General features: G+C 43.3%; 1 protein-coding gene across 1 annotated transcript; it reads left to right on the forward strand.

The window, feature by feature from the left end:
* Positions 1-810: 810 nt before the first annotated feature.
* Positions 811-20,489, forward strand: LOC125896422 (meprin A subunit beta-like). The gene is made up of 16 exons (XM_049588981.1): positions 811-912; positions 1,240-1,289; positions 1,432-1,459; positions 1,863-1,913; positions 2,005-2,048; positions 3,220-3,295; positions 3,411-3,528; positions 5,663-5,841; positions 6,021-6,239; positions 12,184-12,333; positions 13,934-14,149; positions 15,873-16,129; positions 17,096-17,306; positions 17,407-17,583; positions 17,678-17,853; positions 17,980-20,489. Exons 2-15 carry the CDS (start codon positions 1,248-1,250, stop codon positions 17,842-17,844), a joined length of 1,935 nt encoding a protein of 644 aa, XP_049444938.1. The 5' UTR covers positions 811-912; positions 1,240-1,247; the 3' UTR covers positions 17,845-17,853; positions 17,980-20,489.
* The last annotated feature ends 527 nt before the right edge of the window (positions 20,490-21,016 follow it).

Below are 21,016 nucleotides of genomic sequence, written 5' to 3' on the forward strand. Positions count from 1 at the left end.
GATATCAAGAGGTTTTTGGATATGTGGAAATATCACAATGTGGACCTTTTCAAGAGGGTGGCTGAAGGAATGAAAGAGGGAGGCTGTGTTCACACGTTCGGATCTATTTTGACACGACACAAGACATGTTAGGTCACCCTAATCAGAGTACACATGGCTGCATGTAAACAAAAACATTAGTAGAATATTCATTTTCATCAGCCCTGTTAGCTCAGCTTAATCAGAATATTGTCTTTTTTGAAATATAGGCGAAACCCAGAATATTTTGTGCATGTAAACATAGTCGTGTTTACTGCAGGTCTGATGGCCCTGTAGCAAAATCCACTCTTGCAACAATTCTATTTTTAGTTTAGGGATGTAGGACATCTACAGACAGTCTGCAATCAAAGAGAGAAACACTTTATAACTCAGCAGTCAAGAGACGATTGTAAATAAAATTTCAGACTTTGAGAGCCTTATTTTAAGGAAACTGGAATAAATGCTTTTAAAAACATTTCAAAGACCTGCAAATGAAAAACACAGCGGTCACACATATCCTAAAACTATTCAAGGCAGGTGCTGGACAACAACAAAACGGCAATAAACAGTCTGAAGGAGAGCATTCAGATCAAAATGTCATTTGTTGATGTGCCGATAAATGTCAGTTGAGAGCTACAGCATGTGAACCTTTTTTGCGTGCTGATAAAGACCTCTTCAGGTAGAAGCCAATTTCAGTCCACTGTTCGAATTGCTGTCACAGGAAGTGATGTGGCAGGGTTTGGCTGAAGCATCACATATAAAAGCTGGCGATTGTTTGGGTGAAGACATCATACAGGGCATACATTCCTGTTCAAAATTTCATCACCTGCTGTTCCAGGAGACGCAGCAAGCAGCTGAAATCCAGTCTGAGGAGGCGTTCAGGGACTTCAGTAGGTGAGAAATATACTGTCTCACTTTAATTCTTTATTTGTGCATGGAATAATAAAAGACAAAAAAAGAAGAAAAGAAATATAACAACATAAGAAAATGTGCAGGTGGACTGACATTGAGATGAGAGAACCAGGAGTGCTAAAATGCTAACTCATTTCTGGGATTTAAGACTCATTCCTGCAGCACTCTACAGAGATGCCACAGGTGGACAGTGAATAGTGGGGTACAAAAAAACTTCACAGACACTGAGCACATATTCAGTTTATGAGCGAACATGTGTGCTTGTCTGTACAACTTGTGACACTGTCTGTAAACGTCCTTATCATGTAGCTGGAGCCATGGCAGTCAGCTGGATCATTCTGTTCTATGGCCTGGGACTGGTACCAGTACACCTTTGTATCTTTATACAACATTAACATTCATATTATATGTCCACTGCAAAAACAGTGACATTGTTTATTACAATGATGATGATGATGATGATGATGATGATGATGATGTACTTTTTCTTGTATTTACCAGGCAGCAGCTAAGCTAACGGGTGATACAGGCAAGTCACATATTATAAATGTTTTTCATGTTAATTACTGTCAAAAGGGGGACAAAAACTTGACTCAGGCTGAGGTTGGATTCAGAGTGAGAAGATTTCAAATACCCTGTACCCTTTACACTTGTGATTTTTTGGCAGGCTAAAAAAAACTCTGTGCATCTTTGCTGAGAAGGCTCTCACTCAGAATGATTTAGAAATTAATTTCAAATCTTAAGGTCAGGCACAATTTTAAATTTAAGTATTGATGCGCACTTTAAACATGACATGACATTTTAAAGTAAACATGTCTCAGGTCTGTGGGACAGGAAGCAACCCTAACTGTTCCAATACATTGGTAATTATGTAAATAAGGTACTTTTGTAGTCCTGTTTTGAGCAGCATCTAATTGATTCCACATCTACAGAAATGGATGTTGATGAAGGTCGTGACTGGGACATCTTTGACATCAATGAAGGTTTGTGGACACATTATGGTTTTTGCTTTGTTGTATAATCTGTGCATATTGCTGAGGATTTTCATCAACTGATGAAATTTTCCTGTTGCAGCGGCGGGGCTGGACCTGCTGGAGGGAGATATCGAACAGGACGATGTAAGCTGGTCTACACAGACACCAAAGACTCCAAAGGCTCCTGCTACTCTTCAGTAATCTCCATATTCAGGCCTATTTGAGTATGGCATTATATTTAATCAGGAGAGACAGATGAATGAAGTAATAATAACTGTGTGATAAGATTACAGGTGTAGAGATTAACAGATTATGTGCTGCTCAAGATTTGACAGAAGACTATCCAGTACGGAGTCCAGATGCTGATGAATCTGAGAACACTAGGCGGTGATGGAGAGGTGGAGGTTGCGTACCACTGTAGGAAGAAAGAACTGCAGGCAGGAAGAGAGGCATGTTTAAAACAAGAAGCAGAGACTGTGTGTCGCTGTGCTGTTGGTTCACTGTGATCAGCTGGCAGACAGGCAGAGTGAATGGCTAATGGTACAAGACATAAATTACCGATCTTATCATACAAAAGCTGAGCAGACCCAAACGAACACTGACATGAAGATTCTTTCAGCTATATCCAAGACATATCTCAGGACTACAAGGTAATCTGATTGTTTATTGTAACAGCTTGGTTTGGTCTTACTGTTGCATTTTGTTTGTCGTCTTTTTGCATAACTGTTTTTATGGTAATGCTGCTAAATTTTAGTAATATTACTAATTTTAGTAATATTACTAATGTACTAATATTATAGTACATTATAAAGTGTTAATTTCATTGACAAAAACCGTGTGCTGCTGGATGCAATTATCCTGAAAATGGAAATTCACCACAATCGTGTATTGTGATCCACAGTAAAATCATATATCGTCCCGTCCCTTGGGATAATAATTTATCCACAAAAATATGTTTTTCTGTCCTCAAAATGCCCCATTGTGCACTCGGAATTAAGACACTAACTTCCATATTTGAGCAGTATATGCAGGAAATAAAGCTGGGTGATTTGAACAGCATTAATGCGATGATAATCATTGAATAATTAAAATGATGCTGGTGTAGAGATGTTGTCATTTCAGCATTAGCAGCAGCAGAGAACACAACTTTATCAGTCTCAGGTCTCATTTTTAAGTGATTGTTTGGAAAGACAGTAATAATCAAGGAACGCAAACAATTTCAAAACACCAGGTTACAGTTAGATCACTAAAGTGAGTTTGCCCTGTTTTTATTCATCTCTATTTGTATATGTGTTGTTCTCTTCATTCCAATCAGGCATTCAGAAACTCCATCATAGGTGACAAGTATCGCTGGCCAACAACCATTCCCTACTACCTAGAGGACAGTCTGGGTAAGACACCGCATTACAATGGAAACTTACATTTACTGTACTCATCATGTTATCATGGATATGCACCAAACAAGGAAGCTTTTTGTTTCTTTGTGTTACACTTTGTAATATGTAGAGATCAATGCAAAGGGAGTGATCCTGAAGGCATTTGACCAGTACAGACTGAAGACCTGCATTGACTTCACACCACGTAAAAGAGAGAAGAACTACATCTCTGTGTACAAAGGGGGCGGGTGAGCTGCTCTGTTCAGTTCAAATAATCTGTGGTATTGAACACAACTGTGTTAGTGCGTATTCAAACTGTCCTCCCCACAAAAAGGCTGAATAGGTTGTCTGTCCAAGCAGACCACATCTCTGTTTACTGTTAGGTAGCGACCTCTGGTGGCTGAAGTAATTATGACAGAAGCAAAAGGGCCAGTTGTTAAGAAAATATCATTTGGATTAGAATGATCCAGATATGGAAATCCAATGTTTTGCTATCCATGTGATTGGATCACCGTGATCCAGATACACACTTAACAAACCGGAAAATCAGTGCTCTAAACAAAATATAACAAACAAGCAAACAAACAAACAAACAACAAATTGCTGTCAAAATCAAACAAAAAGTCTTCAATAGATAGCATAAAGTCTAATTTATCACACTAACTGTTCAACAAATCACGAAACGTGCAAAATATGAATAAATGTGGTTCTTTTCTGCTGGGATCAGAATGATCCCTATTTTTTTTGGATCAAAGGTATCCCAGTCCTATTAAGAATGAAGTTTTGATCCATATCAAAACCAAGACTGGACTGTGTGATCTAATCCGATTTCAGTAGCCTTTTTTTTTCCTTTTGAACAACCCAGTTTCAAGATTTGATCCAGAAGTCTGATCAGATTACTTTTGAACAACTGGGCCCTGGTGACGCAGTCAAAGATGTCCTGTAACAGAGGTTCTCAACCAGGGGTCGTTCAGGGAGTTTCAGGGGGTGTCCAGAAAAATGAAGATGTAGTTTATTTTCATTATTTAATTCTCTGTAGAGTTGAGCTCAAAGACTCATAGGAGAAATTCTGATCAGGGGCGTTTGTAGGATTTGAGGACATGTGGTGCTTAGCACACCGGACCTCTGTAGGGGGGTCCGAGGGGAACCTTCTTTGGGAATATTTCTTAATGAATAAGCTCTTATTTATCCTTAAACCAGTTTATTTTCCATATTAATTATGAATTAATAGTTGACAGTGAATGATACTGAGTAGCAACAGAATACTTTGCAACTACTATCATTAAAATTAAAACATTTTGAGGAACATGTACTTGAGTATTTCCATTTTATTCTACTTCAGGCCCTGATCACACAGAGCTTGTTTTCGCAGCTGGAGGCGGCTTTTTGTAATTGTTTTAATGAGAATGAAGCTCTTTGCTCGCTGTATTTGTGTTGCTACGCTCCTCGTGTTTCTGCACTCTAGGCGCCTGGCATTTTTGTTGGCACACTCTGAACTCCTGTTGAAAAAACTTAAACTCAGAAGAGAAAAGTGCCTCATGTCATCTCCACTTTTTCCCCATTGTCCAGTTGGATGATTTGAGAGGCGGGCCTTCTGTGGTGGTCAGGACAACAAGTTTACAGTTGGTTAACAATGGAGGAGGAACTGCGTTTGCGAAGCGTTTTTTTTTTTATTTTTTTAACTATTGGCATTCAATTATTGAAAGAAAAGGCAGTGCGGTACGTCTTGCGTTTTGCAACCTGCTAAACTCTGTCTCTGTGTGATCGGAGCCTCATAATTCTACTCCTCCACATCTCAGAGGGAAACACTGTACTGTTTACTGCACTACATTTATTGCCTGCTTCGGTTATTTTGAAGACTCAGATTATTAATACAAAATATAACTAATACAACTAATAAATGATGATGTTAAGTCAGATAACCAAAAGATATCGTGGGAAAGTTGAACTGGTATCGTAGTTCAGGCCTCAGGACTGCCATATAAAAACAGGCCCTGTTTGCTTTTAACAGCTCTTTATAGGGTGATAAGAGCCCATGTCAGTGTTTCAACACTTTGATCTACTGTCTCCAATTGAGCCTTTGCTCTGCCTTCAAATGCAGACCAAAAATTAGAGAATATTCCTTCATGGAGTTGGTGAAAGGCGAGCTCTGTGACAGCTTGACGGTCCATCACAAAGGTGCAGGACTTTGCAAAGGGTCATTTGGCTAAAACAAAAAATTTCAACAAAAACCTAATGGGAGTGCAGTTTTAAATTCCAGTATAATGGACCGTTAGGTTAGGTTTCTGCACAAATATCAATCCTCTGATATTGAGGCCTCTGAATGTTGACCTTAAAAGACCACTCAGTAAAAAGTGCATCTTGCTTTCCCTCTCTGTATAGATGTTTCTCCTCCGTGGGGAACCAGCGTAAGGGGAAGCAGCAGCTGTCCATTGGTGAAAGGTGTGACACACTAGGAATCGTTGAGCATGAGTTTCTGCATGCTCTGGGCTTCTGGCACGAGCAATCCAGAGCTGACCGAGATGATTACGTCAACATCATATGGGGAAACATCGAAACTAGTAACACTGATCAGTAAAATCTTATGTTGTAACTTCATAAAATAAATGAAAATGTTTATTATCACCTGGGTTTTTCTCCTAATGCATGCCTGCTATCTGAAAACATTTCTACAGTAGTGAGCAGTTGCAATACTGTTGTTCCATTGATCCTTGTTAAAAACAAAAACTGCATTCCCTAGATCATACACACAACTTCAAGAAATACGATGACACAGAGTCCAGTGCTCTTGGTGTTCCCTATGACTACGGCTCTGTAATGCACTACAGCAAGACAAGCTTCAGCAACAACTCTGAGCCCACCATCGTCACCAAGATCCCCCAGTTCATGGATGTGATCGGTCAGAGGATAGGGCTCAGTGCTAGTGACCTAACCAAGCTGAACCGTCTCTACAACTGCAGTAAGTCATGTCAACCTGTCATTGTGTCCATTACACAATTAATGAGAAAATCACCTGCACTTTGAGTGTCGGAACAATCAATACACTAAACCACCTCATAAAATAAAATATTCTAATATTCTAATCCCACAGAGGTACAAGACAAGAGTCAGAGTTTATCTAGCAGGAGGTGATGCAAATATATATTGATAATCTTTGGCAGTAACCTCTAATTCAGACCAGATGACCTCAGTGCTCATTTGTTTATTTTTTTATTTTTTTTTTTCTTTACAACTTACAACAAAAGGGTGTAAGCTTCTTGTGAAGATTGATGCACTGTTAATCTTGCAGTCAAGTATTTTATACCCATAATGCGTGGTTGTGACCGTCACCCACCCTCCCTGGAGACTAGCCTAACAGCCTTTATTGGAAAAACTTCCTAATATGAGTCAGAGAGGGCCGTGATACAACATAGTGTGTCAAGGGGGAAGTAAGGAAACAAGCAAGGGGGAGGGGGCAGGTGCTTAAGTCCTGAGTTGTATAGTGACAGTGCATGTGGAGAAGAAGGAGAACAAATAAACAAACAAAAAAAACAGAGGAGAAACAGGCAGTGTAGCTGATGTATTGCGGCCTTGAGGTGGTTGTGCTCCATGCAGATTATCAAAAATAAACATATATATGTCTACTATACTGTACTGAAAAACAAAAACAAAAGAGAAGTCTATACTGAACACCAAAAATGTGAGAGTCTTGGTGGAGGGGGAAAGCCTGATTGTAGAGAAGAGCTGCCAGCGCGGTGTGGTAGGTTTGAGATGCAAGTGGGCCCCTTTGGAGTGATCCCATCGGTTCTTTGCGATGCGTCACGGAGCTGAAGTATCAAACATGCATGCGTGTATTTGAACCCTCCCAATGTGTTTATGAAAACCATCACCAGGGTCCAGGGCTAGCCCTGCGGGGGAAGGGGGGCGGTATGGCACCCCAAGACCGCAGGAGTGCCCAGACCACCCGCCCGCCCCCACCACCCACCCATGGACGCACCCAGGGACTGTCCCCAACCCAAGGAGCCAGGCGCGGGGGCCCGGCACCACCCCCGGGGAGAGAACCAGCACCGCACCGGACTGGCCCGCACCAGGAGCCGGCCACCAGCAGACGCCAGACCAGACGGTAGTGAGAGCCCACCCAGGCCCGGGCGAACAAGGGAGGCAAGGAGGCGGTGATGCTGCAAGGCACATGTCCCCGGCGCATCGGGAACCAGGGGACCGCGAAGGGCCACCCACCCAAACCCCCCAGGACGGGCCGCCACCAACACACAGGAGAGAGCGGCCCGCCACGAGCAGTCAATCCCCCATCGGGACCCCCTAGCAGAGGGCCCAGAAACCACAGCCGGTCAGGAGGCAGAACCCAGGCAGGAACCCACAGAGCCCCCAGGGCGCCACCCGGCCCACCCACCACAGGGCCACGGGACCCCCCAGACACCGGGAACCCAGCAACACCACCATGATGTAAATGGGCTCCCTGGCTCCAACCCTCAGCCCAGGAGGGCCGGGCCCCACGAGCCACGCCATGCATATCTACAGTGTCTGTAAACCCACCAGCCCCCCTCTTACTATGATTCTCCGATCCCTGACGGAGAAACATTAACCCTACACCGTGAATGTGAATGTGAATGCCCATAAGTGTGATGTGGTGCATTAAAATTGAGGGACATAGGAGACAGGTGGGGGCAAGGCTGATGGCTACAGCATACTGCTGTCCTGCAGCCCGTGCATCCATAAGCACCTGGAACCTGTTCCCATCTGTCCCACAAGATGTAGGTGTATGTGGTGCTTTAAAATTGGAGAGCAGATAAGGATGGGCTGGGGGGCAGCATGGAGGGCTACCGGACACCACTGTCCCATAGCCTGCCCCATCATGAAGCCCCCCAATCCATCAGTGGTATGCACCTCGAAGAGTGAGTGTATGTGGTGCATTAAAACTGTGGAATGTGTGGTGAGTGAACTAAATGTGGTTCAGGAGGCTAGGCCAGTGTAGGCCCGGCTCGAGGGCTGGAGGGATGGATGGGAGGGGCTAGAAGGTGGCGCCAACCAGACCCCGGCGCCACGAGGCCCCCAGCGCCCATGGACAGCGGGGCAGGCAGGCCCCAAGGAAACCCATTGGGCCCCCACCCAACCCCGCCCCACAAGCAACTGCAGCGTCAGGCCCCCGCCATGGTCCCGACCTGGGCCACACCGCCCGCAGCAAATCGACCCCCAGCAGAAGGACGAGGCGCGTCACCAGGGTGCACGGATGACGGGCCCCACCCAGCCCCCCCGAACCCCGACGCGCAGGAGCACAGGCCAACCCGCAACCCTGCCAGTACCCTCCCAGACCGCCACAGACCCAAAGCCGGACCCCCAGCCCATCCGACCCGCCCCCCCACCGCCGGCCGCACACAAACGGGCAGGCCCACACTGCTCAGCACCAGAACACCCCCCGCGGACAGCCACCAGCCCCCACACCAGGCCCCGGGCCCGCCCGAGTCCGGGAGAGAGGAGCAGGGAGGGACGGGGAGAGGGGGGAGGGAGGAGGGAGGGGGAAGGGCGGGAGTGGAGCGAAGGTTTGGGGGGGGGGGGGGGGGGGGGGCGGTGACCATTTTTCTGTAAAGTATGTTAATTGGTTTCTGTGGCCAGCAGATATTTTCTCCAGCGAAATATGTTCTACAAGGAGATTCAGCCAATGGTTGATGTTGAGGGTCTGTTTATCTTTCCAATTGACTAGGATTGTTTTCTTGGCGATGGCGAGAGCTACAAGAAGAGAGTTGCAGTGGCTGTTTGGGAGGTCAATTGTCATCAGGTCACCAATTAAGCACAGGTTGGGAGATAATGGGATCCTGCAGTCCAAAATGGAGGAGAGTTTTTGAGTGACTGTTGACCAAAAGTGCTGGACGGGTGAACATAACCAGAGTGCATGAAAGTAGGTGTCAGCAGTGTTCTGAGTACACTGAATGCATGTGTCAGATTGACTAAAGCCCATTCTATTCATCTTTTGTTGGATGATGTGTGTTCTGTGGAGTACTTTAAATTGGATAAGTTGTATATTAGTGTGTCTTGGCATCTTAAATGTATTTTTGCATATCTGAGTCCAGAAGTCAGGGTCCGGTGATACACCCAGCTCTTTTTCCCATTTTAAAATTGGTAAATGTATAGAACTGGTCTTTGACAGTAGTTTATAAATCTTAGAAAGGTTCTTCTTATTACTCGGAGAAAGCTTTGTAATATGTTTGACAAATTCTGGTGGCTGCAAAGTGTCCTGAGGCGCTGGAATTCTCCTCTTGATTGTTTTTATCAATTGTAAATATTGTAGAAAATTTCCATTTCTTATTTCAAAAGTTTGAAATAAGTTTGTGTATGTCATAAGTATATTGTCTTGGAAAAGGTGATGGAAATGAGTTACTCCCTTCATCTCCCATGTGCTAAAATGGAGAGGTCTTTTGTTAATTTCAAAATCCCGGTTGTGCCAAATTGGAGAGAGCAAGCAAGGTTCTATCAGAGAGTTTGTGATTTCTAGTGTTTTCCACCAGGCTGACAAGGTGGAAGCAATCATTGGGTTCTTAAAACAGTTATGACGTCTGAGTGTAGTGGTGATAAACAGGAGGTCAGAGAGTTTTATATTGTTGCAGTCCGCCTGTTCTAGTTCAAGCCAGGAGTTGTAGTCTTCGTTAGGATATAACCATTTCAATAGGTATTGTAGCTGGTTCACTAAATAGTAAAGTTTAAAGTTTGGAGCATCCAGTCCCCTTTCCAATATGTTTTTCTGAAGGGTGCTTAGGCTAATTTTGCGGACTGCCATGGCCAATGGTTCGATGAATATTGCAAACAGTAGAGGTAAGAGTGGGCACCCTTGTCTGGTTCCTCTCTGCAAAATGAAGCTTTTAGATGTGATCCCGCTGGTGGTGACTGTGGCCTTAGGGGAATTATATAAGGCTGATACCCACTGGATAAATGACACTCCAAAACCAAATCCACTCAGGGTGGCAAATAGGAAGGACCAGTTGACCTTGTCGAAGGCTTTTTCTGCATCAAGTGACAGAATAATTGCTTTTGTATTAATGAGTTGTACTTTACTTATCAGATTAAGAACTCTTCTGACATTATTACTTGAGTGTCTGCCATTAATGAAGCCCATTTGATCATTATGAATTATTGATGCGATTATTTTCTCCAGTCTAGAAGCAAGTGCCTTTGAGATAATTTTGATATCACTGTTGATTAGTGATAGAGGACGGTAGCTAGAAGGAAGTGTGGGGTCTTTGTCTGGCTTTAGTAATAATTTGATTGCTGCTGTATTCATGTGAGGTCTTATACGTCCGTTCTTTTTGATCTCTGTCACTGTACTGATGAAAAGTGGTGCTAATATTGTCCAGAAATGTTTTATAAATTCAGCAGGAAAGCCGTCTGGACCTGGAGCCTTACCTGTTGGCATTTTGTCTAATGTGCTCTGCAGGTCATTAATAGTCAGGGGGGTGTCTAACATATTTCTGTGTTCCGTGGATAACTCAGGTAAATTTAGGTTATCGAGAAAAGCCTGAATATCTTCTGGGTTTGGATTGTTTACTGTTGAATATAAGTTATGGTAGAAAGAATAGAAAATCTGATTGATCTCCTGAGGAGATTGTGTGTAATTTCCGGACGGCCCCTGGATTGTTGGTATCTCTTTATTGCGTTGGAGCTGATTAGCCAAAAATTTTCCTGATTTGTTACTGTGTTCAAAATCATTATATCTTAGTTGCTGTATGATAAATTCAGTTTTCTTTGATAGAATATTGTCCAGTTGCGAGTTTGTACACTGTAATTGGGTCCATACTTGATCACTTGGATTGTTTGCATATTCCTGTGTTAGTTGTTTAATTTTTTCCTCAATGTTTTTTTCTGCTTGCAATTCCTGTTTCTTCTTGTAGGAGGAGTATGATATAATTTTTCCTCTGATTACTGCCTTCCCAGTTTCCCATATTAAAGATGGAGATAAATTTGGAGACTCATTGTCTTCAAGGAAGTTTGCCCACTCCCGTCTCACTATTTCGTCAAAGTCTGGGTCTTTAAGTAAAGAGATATTAAAGCGCCATGTTGGGGGCCGTTTATGGGTGGTTTCTATTTGCAGATTGAGGAGGGAAAAAAATAGAGAAGGAAAGGGAGAATACTGGGTGGGGTATGTGAAGTGTACATTCACACCCTGTGAGATTTTTTTTTTTTTTGAGAAGATCTACATCTGACGTGACCGCCGCTAAGGTGGAGCGGAGTTCTGCGTTGTTTTGCTGCAGGTCGCTAATCTGCTGGTAAGTGAACGCCAAGCTTACCTTCAGGTCTTTTATCTCCTGGTGAAGCATACCGAGCACTTCTAGCTTCTTGTTGATGGATTCCAAGACGCTAAATTCGGAGGATAATAAGTCTTGTGTATCGGTGGCTGAGTCGGTCTTCTTCCTCTTATTGGGGTTGTCGACAGGACCCTCCATGATGCACTCGTAGTAGTAGTGATCGATAAACTCTTCTAGGTCCTCCACTCTGGCTGATGGTGCAGGCTGGAGTTGTCATCCGTTAGGTAATTATATTTGTTTGGCTAGTTTGTTGATATCTAATCTAGCAGCTAGGCGCCGCCATGTTGAATCTCAAAATCTCACAGTGGTCTCGCGGTCTCACACTGCCATCCGGTCTCTTGGTTATCAGTGCTCATTTAATAATCATGTGGCCATAGCCTTTATTATCCAGAATGTTTTCAGGTCTCAGATCAATACACAGTCTTTCTGCTGAGGGTTGCCAGCTCTTTTCTGTTCCATGTTTTCTTTTGGGTTCAGGCACACTTCTGCTGTGAGATGATGTCACCATATTTGTGTGATGGTACTTTTGCTCTGTACCTGCATAATCCCCCCCATCAGTTATGAAGCACTGCACTGAAGCATCTTGGTGAAATTCTGAGTGTTTCCTCTCCACAGCCAAGTCTTCTACCTTTGTGGACAGCTGTGACTTTGAGGAGGACAACATTTGTGGGATGATTCAGGGTCCCGGCAATGCAAAGTGGGAACGACTCACTCGTGCTCGTGGAGGGCCTCAGACTGACTTCTCCAACATGGGACAATGCAAAGGTGACAGTCAATCATAACAAATGCATGTTATAGAGTTGAACCTTTTTTAATGTCCTGGATGTTCCTTTTACAATCTACTGCAGACTCTGACAAAGCATTCTCACAGAACGGTTCCTATGATATCATACTAATTAACGCCCCATTAAAGGGAAATTTCAGTTTATTTCAACCTGTCTCCTATCGTCCTAAATTTGTTTCAAGTGACTAGTGACATAAAAATAATAGTTAGCATGTTAGCCGTTAGCCTAGATACAGCCGGGGCGCATAGTAGCGTCAGACCTGTTAAAACGTAAGAGAACGGGCAACCTTCAAGTGCAAAGTTAGTCCACTAAACAAGCTTTTTTCCCCACAAAGACCGCCTCATATCGTTAGGATAAATGTCAGAGAAAATATAGAATGACATGTAAACGTGTTGTCTTACCTTACCAGTGTGCTGCCATGTTTGTTTACCATTTAGCTCTGCTTTCCAAAACACGGCCGAAATATCGCAAGAACAAGCAGCGATCTCATACCATGCCTGAAATCTCGAGAGCTCTAGATAAAGCCCAGCTGGATACTACTCCAGTTGGAGGTGTTTCGTCCTTGGTCACATCCAGACCTTGAAAATAAGGCTGCAAGCGGTCCCATTCCTTGCAACAGAGGCATTCCTCTTCTGTGGGCACTGGGGCACAGCATTCACAGGTACACCACCAATCTCCAGAGCTACGCAGCCTTCCAGCAGCCATTCCTCCTCTCTCGTCCTCTACCTGTTGCGCCTCTCTCTCTCTCTCCTCCTACGTTCTTCATATTCACAAAGCTCTTTGTCAGTGTATTCTGGCTCAAATAAATAAGGGCGGCCATCAAACTCTGCAAAATCAAATTCCTCCTCCACAAAGTCGAAGTCTGGCAAAAAGTCAGCCATTATTCTATAAATTTAAAAAATAAAAAATAAATGAATGAACTTTTCAGGCTACTGTCCGGTTCTGCCCTCCAGCTGTTGTTGCTTGTTCTTGTGAGATTTCAGGCATGGTATGAGATCGTTGCTTGTTCTTGCGATATTGCGGCCGCACTTTGGAAAGCAGAGCTCAATGGTAAACAAACATGGCACCACACTGGTAAGGTAAGACCACACGTTTACGTGTTATTTTCTATATGTTCTGACATTTATCCTAACGATATGAGGCAGTCTTTGTGGGGAAAAAAGCTTGTTTAGTGGACTAACTTTGCACTTAAAGGTTGCCCTTTCACTTACGTTTTAACAGGTCTGACACTACTATGCGCCCCGGCTGTATCTAGGCTAACGGCTAACATGCTAACTATTATTTTTATGTCACTAGTCACTTGAAACAAATTTAGGACGATAGGAGACAGGTTGAAATAAACCAAAATTTCCCTTTAATGACGTTACGACGTCCTAAACATACAGTCACATGCTTAATGTAAAGTCATGGAGGTTAGGTTTAGGCAAGTAAAGGCTATCCACAAAATTTGAGCCCCTTATAGTGCAGGCAGTCGGACCTGAAGGAGACTTAAATAAACTGACAATAATAAAGTTGGATTAGTCCCATAAAAAGTAATGTGAGGCCCAACATTACTCACTGTTGTCTCCTCCTGCCCTCAGGAAAAGGCTACTTCATGCACTTCAGCACAGCCTCTGCTAAATCTGGTGCCCGTGCTCTACTGGAGAGTCGCTGGTTTTACCCCAAACCTGGAGCCCAGTGTCTGCAGTTCTTCCTCTATAACAGCGGGGCAGCTGATGATGTTCTCAATATCAAGGTGCGACAGTATGACAAGGCCAACCCCAGCGGTAAACTGAAGTTCTTCAAGAGAATTTCAGGTAACAAATGAAATATTGCATGTTGTGTGTTTTATACAGTGTTGTTATAATTAAAGCCTCCACATGCCAGAAGTCGGTGACTTAAATGACTCTGAGCAACACTTTGACTGCATCTATGTCCACCTGCATTCTCTCATTTTTCAACAACATCCCTTACGAATGTTATCAGCCCATTAAATGGCCGTTATCAGGTGTTGTCACTACCATTAAAATGCTCCAGACAGAGCAAAGTGCATCTGCCAGAAGGTAAGAACATGCACATCCACTGCTGTGAAAAAGTTACAGCTGGAGTTCTCAATCTCAAGCCGAGCCCGATGGGTTGGCTAAAAATGTCCGCTTATTGGCCAGGTTGGGCAGGACTCAGGCTGTGGAAAAGACACACATTTATTTATGTATTTATTTATTTAATTTAGAGCAGGGAGCTTCTCTAGCGTGGAAATACAGTGTGGAGAGTTGGTGATCCACTGAGCTGGTCCATTTTCCATCGGAGACACGCATGACTTTTAGTGGTCCAGTTTAGTCAAGTCTGGGCTCAGTATTTTACGTGATAATCTCAGACAGGCTGAGTTGGGGCTTCAGCTAACATGGGTTGGCACCGTTTGGGTTGTAATTTTTTCGGCCTGTTGAGAACTGTACTACTCTCTACTTTCACTTTTGTTTGGTTTAGGCACTAAAACTACATGGTCAGGGATAGGAAGAGATCACAGTTTGGGTTAGAATAAGTACAACTGTTATGACCATTATGTAACGTGAATTACACTGGGTATGTCATTTCAGTTCTGCTCTAATTCTAAAGTCTTCAAATACCATCAGACGCTGACGCCAAAAGCCACTTTTCATGGTGGTATGAGACACCGCTGGGCAGTGTCAGTGTGTAACGCAGCCAGATAGAACCTTTTGCGGTGTTATAATACACTGCTGGTCAGCAGGACCATGTCCATCGCAGTGATATGATATGCTGGTAGATAGCAGAAACACTGCCAGTAATGATGTTCACAAAGAAGCTGGAAAGTCCACATAGTTGGGTGGGAGGCGTGGTGGATTGGATCCCACAAACCCCAGACTTTCACCCAGGAAGCCAGTGTTTGCATCTTGTTTGAATGTAGAGCCAAACCATCAGGTTTTTTCTAAACCTGACTGTGTATGCTTTAGTTGACATCCTGGCATTGGTTGGGCGTCCCACAATGTCAACAGCAGACACATAAGGACACCTAGCCCATAATATATAGACATAAAAGGCGACTGACAAAGCCGCGACATGTGACGACATTGTAACGAGAATGGGTTGGTTTCACACAGGACACAGACAGCCAGAGTTGGGGTGAAGCAGAACACAACAACGGTGTTATGTACTTAAAATACAAAGTAACTGTATTTTGTTACAGTTTAAAGAGCTGCCATTCTGAATACAGCTATTGTCTTTTGAAGGGATTACTTTTTGTTTCTGTTTTATGGTATAATTCTCCGGCCACTAGAGATTGCTGCTTAACAGTTAACATGATGAAAGAAGCCAGGCCAAACCATCACAAATCTGTGCCCCTGACAACTGATAATGGACATTAAATGGGCTGATAACATTAAAAGCAAGGGTCAACATCAAAAAACAAATTATATACATAATAGATCAGCTCAGATCAAAACAAAAACTCAAATATTTCACCTACAACTTCAACCATGGTATTTACATAGTGATTCATCTCTGTTCTATCGGTTCTCCTTACAGGAGGTGATATGGGCTCCTGGGAACTGCATAACATCAATCTGGATATGACACAGAAGGCCCGTGTGGTTTTTGAGGGCGTGAGGGGAAAGAAAAGTTCAAATGGAGGTTTCTCGCTGGATGACATTAACCTGTCATCCACAAAGTGTCCTCAACACACCTGGCACGTCCGCAACATCAGCCGCCTGCTTGCCACCACGTCAGCAGAAAACCCACAGTACAGCCCTCGCTTTCTGTCACCAGCAGGTTACTCCTTTCAGGTAAATGCCTTTTAAATATCTGATTCTCTCGATGCTGAAGAAATCCAAAGCTTGACTCACTTGTTGTTGTTCTAGTTGCTAAGCTATCATTGCACAACAGCTGTTCTGTCGAGGTGTTAAGTTTATGGTCAGTGAACTAACATTACCGTAACATGCTTGCACAGTACTTTAATGTTACTTAATCTCTACAGATATCGACATATGTATGCAGAATGTGCAGGCAGCGGGACAAGACTTTGGTATTTGTAGTCCTTGTTTGTAGTTTTTTGGGGGAGTTTCTCCTTATCTGCTGCGAGGGTCCAAAGGACAGAGGGATGTCGTATGCTGTAAAGCCCTCTGGGGCAAATTGTGATTTGTGATATTGGGCTTTATAAATAAAATTGAATTGAAAAATTTAATATACTGACACACATGTTAAATGCACTCAAGTAGCCAAGATCAAGCTGACAGGGAGAGCTAACAGTTGACGTGGCAAAGTTAGCTTAAGAATATAAGTGTGACCATGTCTGGGTTTTTTTTGTTGTTTTTTTTTTTGAAAGTTGTTAACACAGGGTATATAATGCCAGGGTTGGCCCTCACTAGACAGGTCCACTGGGAAAATTCTAAAACCTCCCAAAAGCCAGTCTGTGCATGTTCGGTTGTATGCAGTCTTGGAATCCATCAGCTATTGTCCCACAACAATTTAGCTTTGTTATCTTTTCTTTTATTTGTCCACATTCATATGCAGGTATCTGTTTCTACAAATTAGTGGAAATGTCCATCCATCTCCAAACTTGAGTCTCATGTTACTCATCGAACTGTAAGCAATGACCAGTGCACAAAAGAGAAAGTCTTGGTCTGGATATCATTTATGTGGATATCCATGGGCTAAAACAGATCCCCTGAAATACTGGCTTGCCCCTAGAGGCTAAATTTGTCATCGACAATAGCTGACGGGATTGCTTCATACTGCTTTGTGATCCACAGGTCAGTGTGTACATGAACAGGAGAAAAGACCGTTCAGAGTACTTGGCCACCTATTTCCGCCTGACCTCAGGCCCTAATGATCACAAACTCAAGTGGCCATGTCCATGGCGACAGGCAACCATCGCCCTGATGGATCAGCAGTCTGACATCAGACGGCAAATGAACATGCACCGAATGGTCACCACTGACCCCAACATGAAGTCCTCTGATGGTAAGAGAAGGGGGGATAACTTGTAGTACAAGCCTGAATCACCCCTTATTGTTGCTTTGTTGGTTAAAAAGAGAATCATAGCTCACCTCTTTCTCCACAGGCACTGAGTACTTCTGGGATAATCCCAAGAAGGTGGGGTCTCGAGTAAATGAGTCTAATGGCAGCTTTTACTATCGAGGCCCATGCAAGGGATGGTCACATTTCATCGACCACAGCAGACTAAAGAGCAGAAACTTCATCAAAGGAGACGACGCCTTCTTCCTCCTCAGTCTGGAAGGTGTGGAGTCAGACAGGACCAAGACATCAAATACAACCATACTGTATATCATCCTGTCTCTGAAATGTCAACGTTATTGTCTGCTTGTCCTCAGATATCTCTCATCTCCTGGTATCTCAGCCTCTTCCCCGCTCTGCAGTCCAAGCTGACGCCGATCTAATGATGGCTGCAGACCAAGGTGCTCCACAGGGAGCAGGGATGAGCAGGAGTAGGAGACAGCAGGAGATCGAAAAGGTGCCGATCATACAGGACATGTCCTGATTCACAGAAGTGAGTGTAAAACATTAGGGTCAGCACTAGTTCACATCATAGCAATGACTCACCATGTTGATGCATCTAAAGCAAATTGTCATGTTCTTTCTTTGTGTTCTGTCCCAAATGTGTCTTTCATTACAGTGGCAGACGTCCCACGATTTACCATCTCCTCTCACCACTCCATGATGTCCCGATCAGAGAAAGCAATCAGCTCTAACAAGGCAAGAGATCACATTACTACATGATCTCTACAACCATGGGCACCAAATTATAGTTAAAAGTGGAGGAGCGGAGGGTCTGGGGCTCCTCTCTATGTCTATTATTTTACCAAGCCACTTTGCATGAAACCACGCCCACTTCCGCATGACGAAAGTAAGGAACTAGATATCAAGGCCTGATGACTGGCTGCCAGCCTACTGCTAGTCAGTCCTCTGTGCGATATACCTGCGGCCCCTCTGAATGATTTCTCCCCAGAATGTTTGTTGATCCAGCGGGGAGTTGGGGGGAGGTCCAATCACTGAAGGTCCATGAAATTCATAGTGTGGAAAATACAGTAGGTTGGAAAATAGCAACATGGGTAGTTAAAGGGGAGCTTTGCTGATTTTCAACCAGCTCTGTGTCATCGCAGTGTGTGCAAGCAAAAGTTCGGTGGACCTCCACCAGCAAATGACCTTCCAGCGCTTATAGCACAATGGAGAGCCAAACACTTGGAGTTTCCCGCTGAACATACTTCCTACACTGTGATCACCGAGCTGGTTGGAAATCAGCAAACTTTCCCTTTAACAGATGTAACAACTTGCGACTGTCAGTATAAAACATGGACTGTACAATAAAGATGAACATGACAGCTCCCCAGAAGTATTCACCCCCTGGTGGCTGGATGCAGTATAGGTTATAAACCCCGCTGCCTCAATGTTTAGCAGATGGGACATGGGCCAAACTAAAAAAATCAAAGTGCATGCCAAATAAATTTTTACCCAAAACCATCTGTTATTTTAGGTAGCTCTTATAATGTTCAAGTGTGGTGCTCAAAAGTGGTTTGACATCATGATTGACAACTCTGTGGAGACTGCCACTGCGCAGACTCTGGCTCCAAATGATATCACCAACATGAAATGGCAGCGGACTAATCCATGATGTTTTGACTTTTTTTGTACAGAGGGAGTGGAGACACATAGTCCATCTTTTAAGACAGTCTATGGTAAAACCAGACACATGGATACATAAAGGAAATAAAAGGGACAATGAAAGCTAACATCCTGCCGAGGAGTAGAGCTCCTTTGTGTTTTGTGGCAACGGTGGTGTTCAAAGCCACTGATGAACTCAAGCTGTGCTGTTGTTTAAATGACCCCCAGCATGCCACAGTGAGTGTTACTTGCAGCCAGTAATCGGACGTCTGGCAGCCTGCTTTCGTCATGCAGAAGTTTCATCTAAAATGAGTTGTTACAATAAGAGACACATCCTCGGCCAGAAAATTTTCTGCATTCCAATGAATTTTTACACTCCAAATTATGGTGCAAATGTGTTAATTTCCTTAAAGAAAAACACGAAATTCAGGTGAGAGGTGACAATTCAAAATTTCAAAACATCATGTCGTGTAAAGCAGTGGGGCTCTCACACATTCTGATTTGCTTGCAAATATTTACTCTCTTGCAGATTAGCTTCTCATTTAATGTTGTCTCTGCTGAGTCACACATGTAGGCATTTACTTAGTCCTCCTTTGTGTCTTTTGTTTGTAGAAATATCCTCTTAAAATGTGAATGTGGCACCTATTCACATTAATGATACATTTCATTAGAAACACCTGGATTTTAATAGCTCATCTGAGTTTCAGCAAGACTTCTGCTCATGTTAACTTCAAACTGCAGACTGTCACCAAAGAGGCCACTGTTTGTTTCACATGTGAATTTTAAGACAACCCATCATGTTTTTTTTCTTAATCTAACCATGTGTGTTTGTTGCCTTAGCCGAAGGAAATCAAACTAAGGACTAAGTATTTTACCTATGTTGTAAGTACTTTTTTTTTTTTAAAGTATGCATTAGAGAGCAGAAACTGCATTTCCTGTAAAAACAGAGGTGTATCTTGTGAAAGAAACAATTGACATGCTGAACATCTAAAACAGACGCAGAAGGGTACCTAGCGCAACACACCTGCTCTGTGGGCCCAATGATGCAGAAGCTCCAGGTTATTTTACGCATGGAAGTCGAACATTTTTGGCTTCATTTATAACATTAAAAGGAATGAATGGGGCTCCACCACCAATACTGTATCCAGGTCTCTATACATCCATGGTGAGAATATGTCTGTCACAGAAAATCTCCTGTCGTGTGTCACATGTGTGAAGGGTCACATCCAGATCTGAATCTTTAAACGTAGTCTGAGTTCATATGAAAAAACAGCTTTGGTTAGGATGGGAAATGTAGACTTTAATTCATACTGCATCCACTTATCCAAACTAGCTTGAATGTTTAAAGAAAGCAAAGATTGTTGATCAAAAAGTAGGGATGCAAAAACACACCTCTGCTCCCCCAAGTGTAATAGTGGGGGTGCAGCTGCTCAGCTTACTCCATTGCTCAGGCGACTCTGTCTACAGCAACTCCTTTTCATGTATAATTTGAATTTGAAATAAAAATCCAGATTTGCAACTCAACATTGATTAAAATACTGTGGTTATTTTCTAGGGTCCTCAACCATGTCATTGTAAGCTTAGAGGGGACTTACTTATAACTGACCCTTAGCTAAGCCCTGTCTCTTTGTGGTGGGCAAAGTCAGAACTTTCTTTAGGGTGATGGGGTTGCACCTTGGGGGATTAGGACTTGATAATCTTATCAATCCTGGCAGTTGGTTTTGGTTGGGAGTGCATATTTGTGGCAGGACTGATTCCCCAGATTTCAGGTGATCAGGAAGAAGCCTGAGAAGCAGTTCCCTACCACATAATACAAAAACTATTTAGATGGAGAAACAAATCTCACAAATGCCTTCACAGTGACAAAATGCCCCATTAATGATAAAATAAACCTTTGAACAAACTGTTGGGAATATGTTCAGCAAGTAAACTCTTGCATGAATAGTACTAAGATCTGCCCTGATGCAGGCAGACTAGTGGAAAGGTGGTCTCTAAAATTTCCTCCACAGAGTAAACTGAGAAACCAAGTTTCTGTCTGACAGTATCTGCTA

The sequence above is a fragment of the Epinephelus fuscoguttatus genome, linkage group LG10 (genome assembly GCF_011397635.1).
Source record: "Epinephelus fuscoguttatus linkage group LG10, E.fuscoguttatus.final_Chr_v1".
In the NCBI taxonomy this organism is placed as follows: domain Eukaryota; kingdom Metazoa; phylum Chordata; class Actinopteri; order Perciformes; family Serranidae; genus Epinephelus; species Epinephelus fuscoguttatus.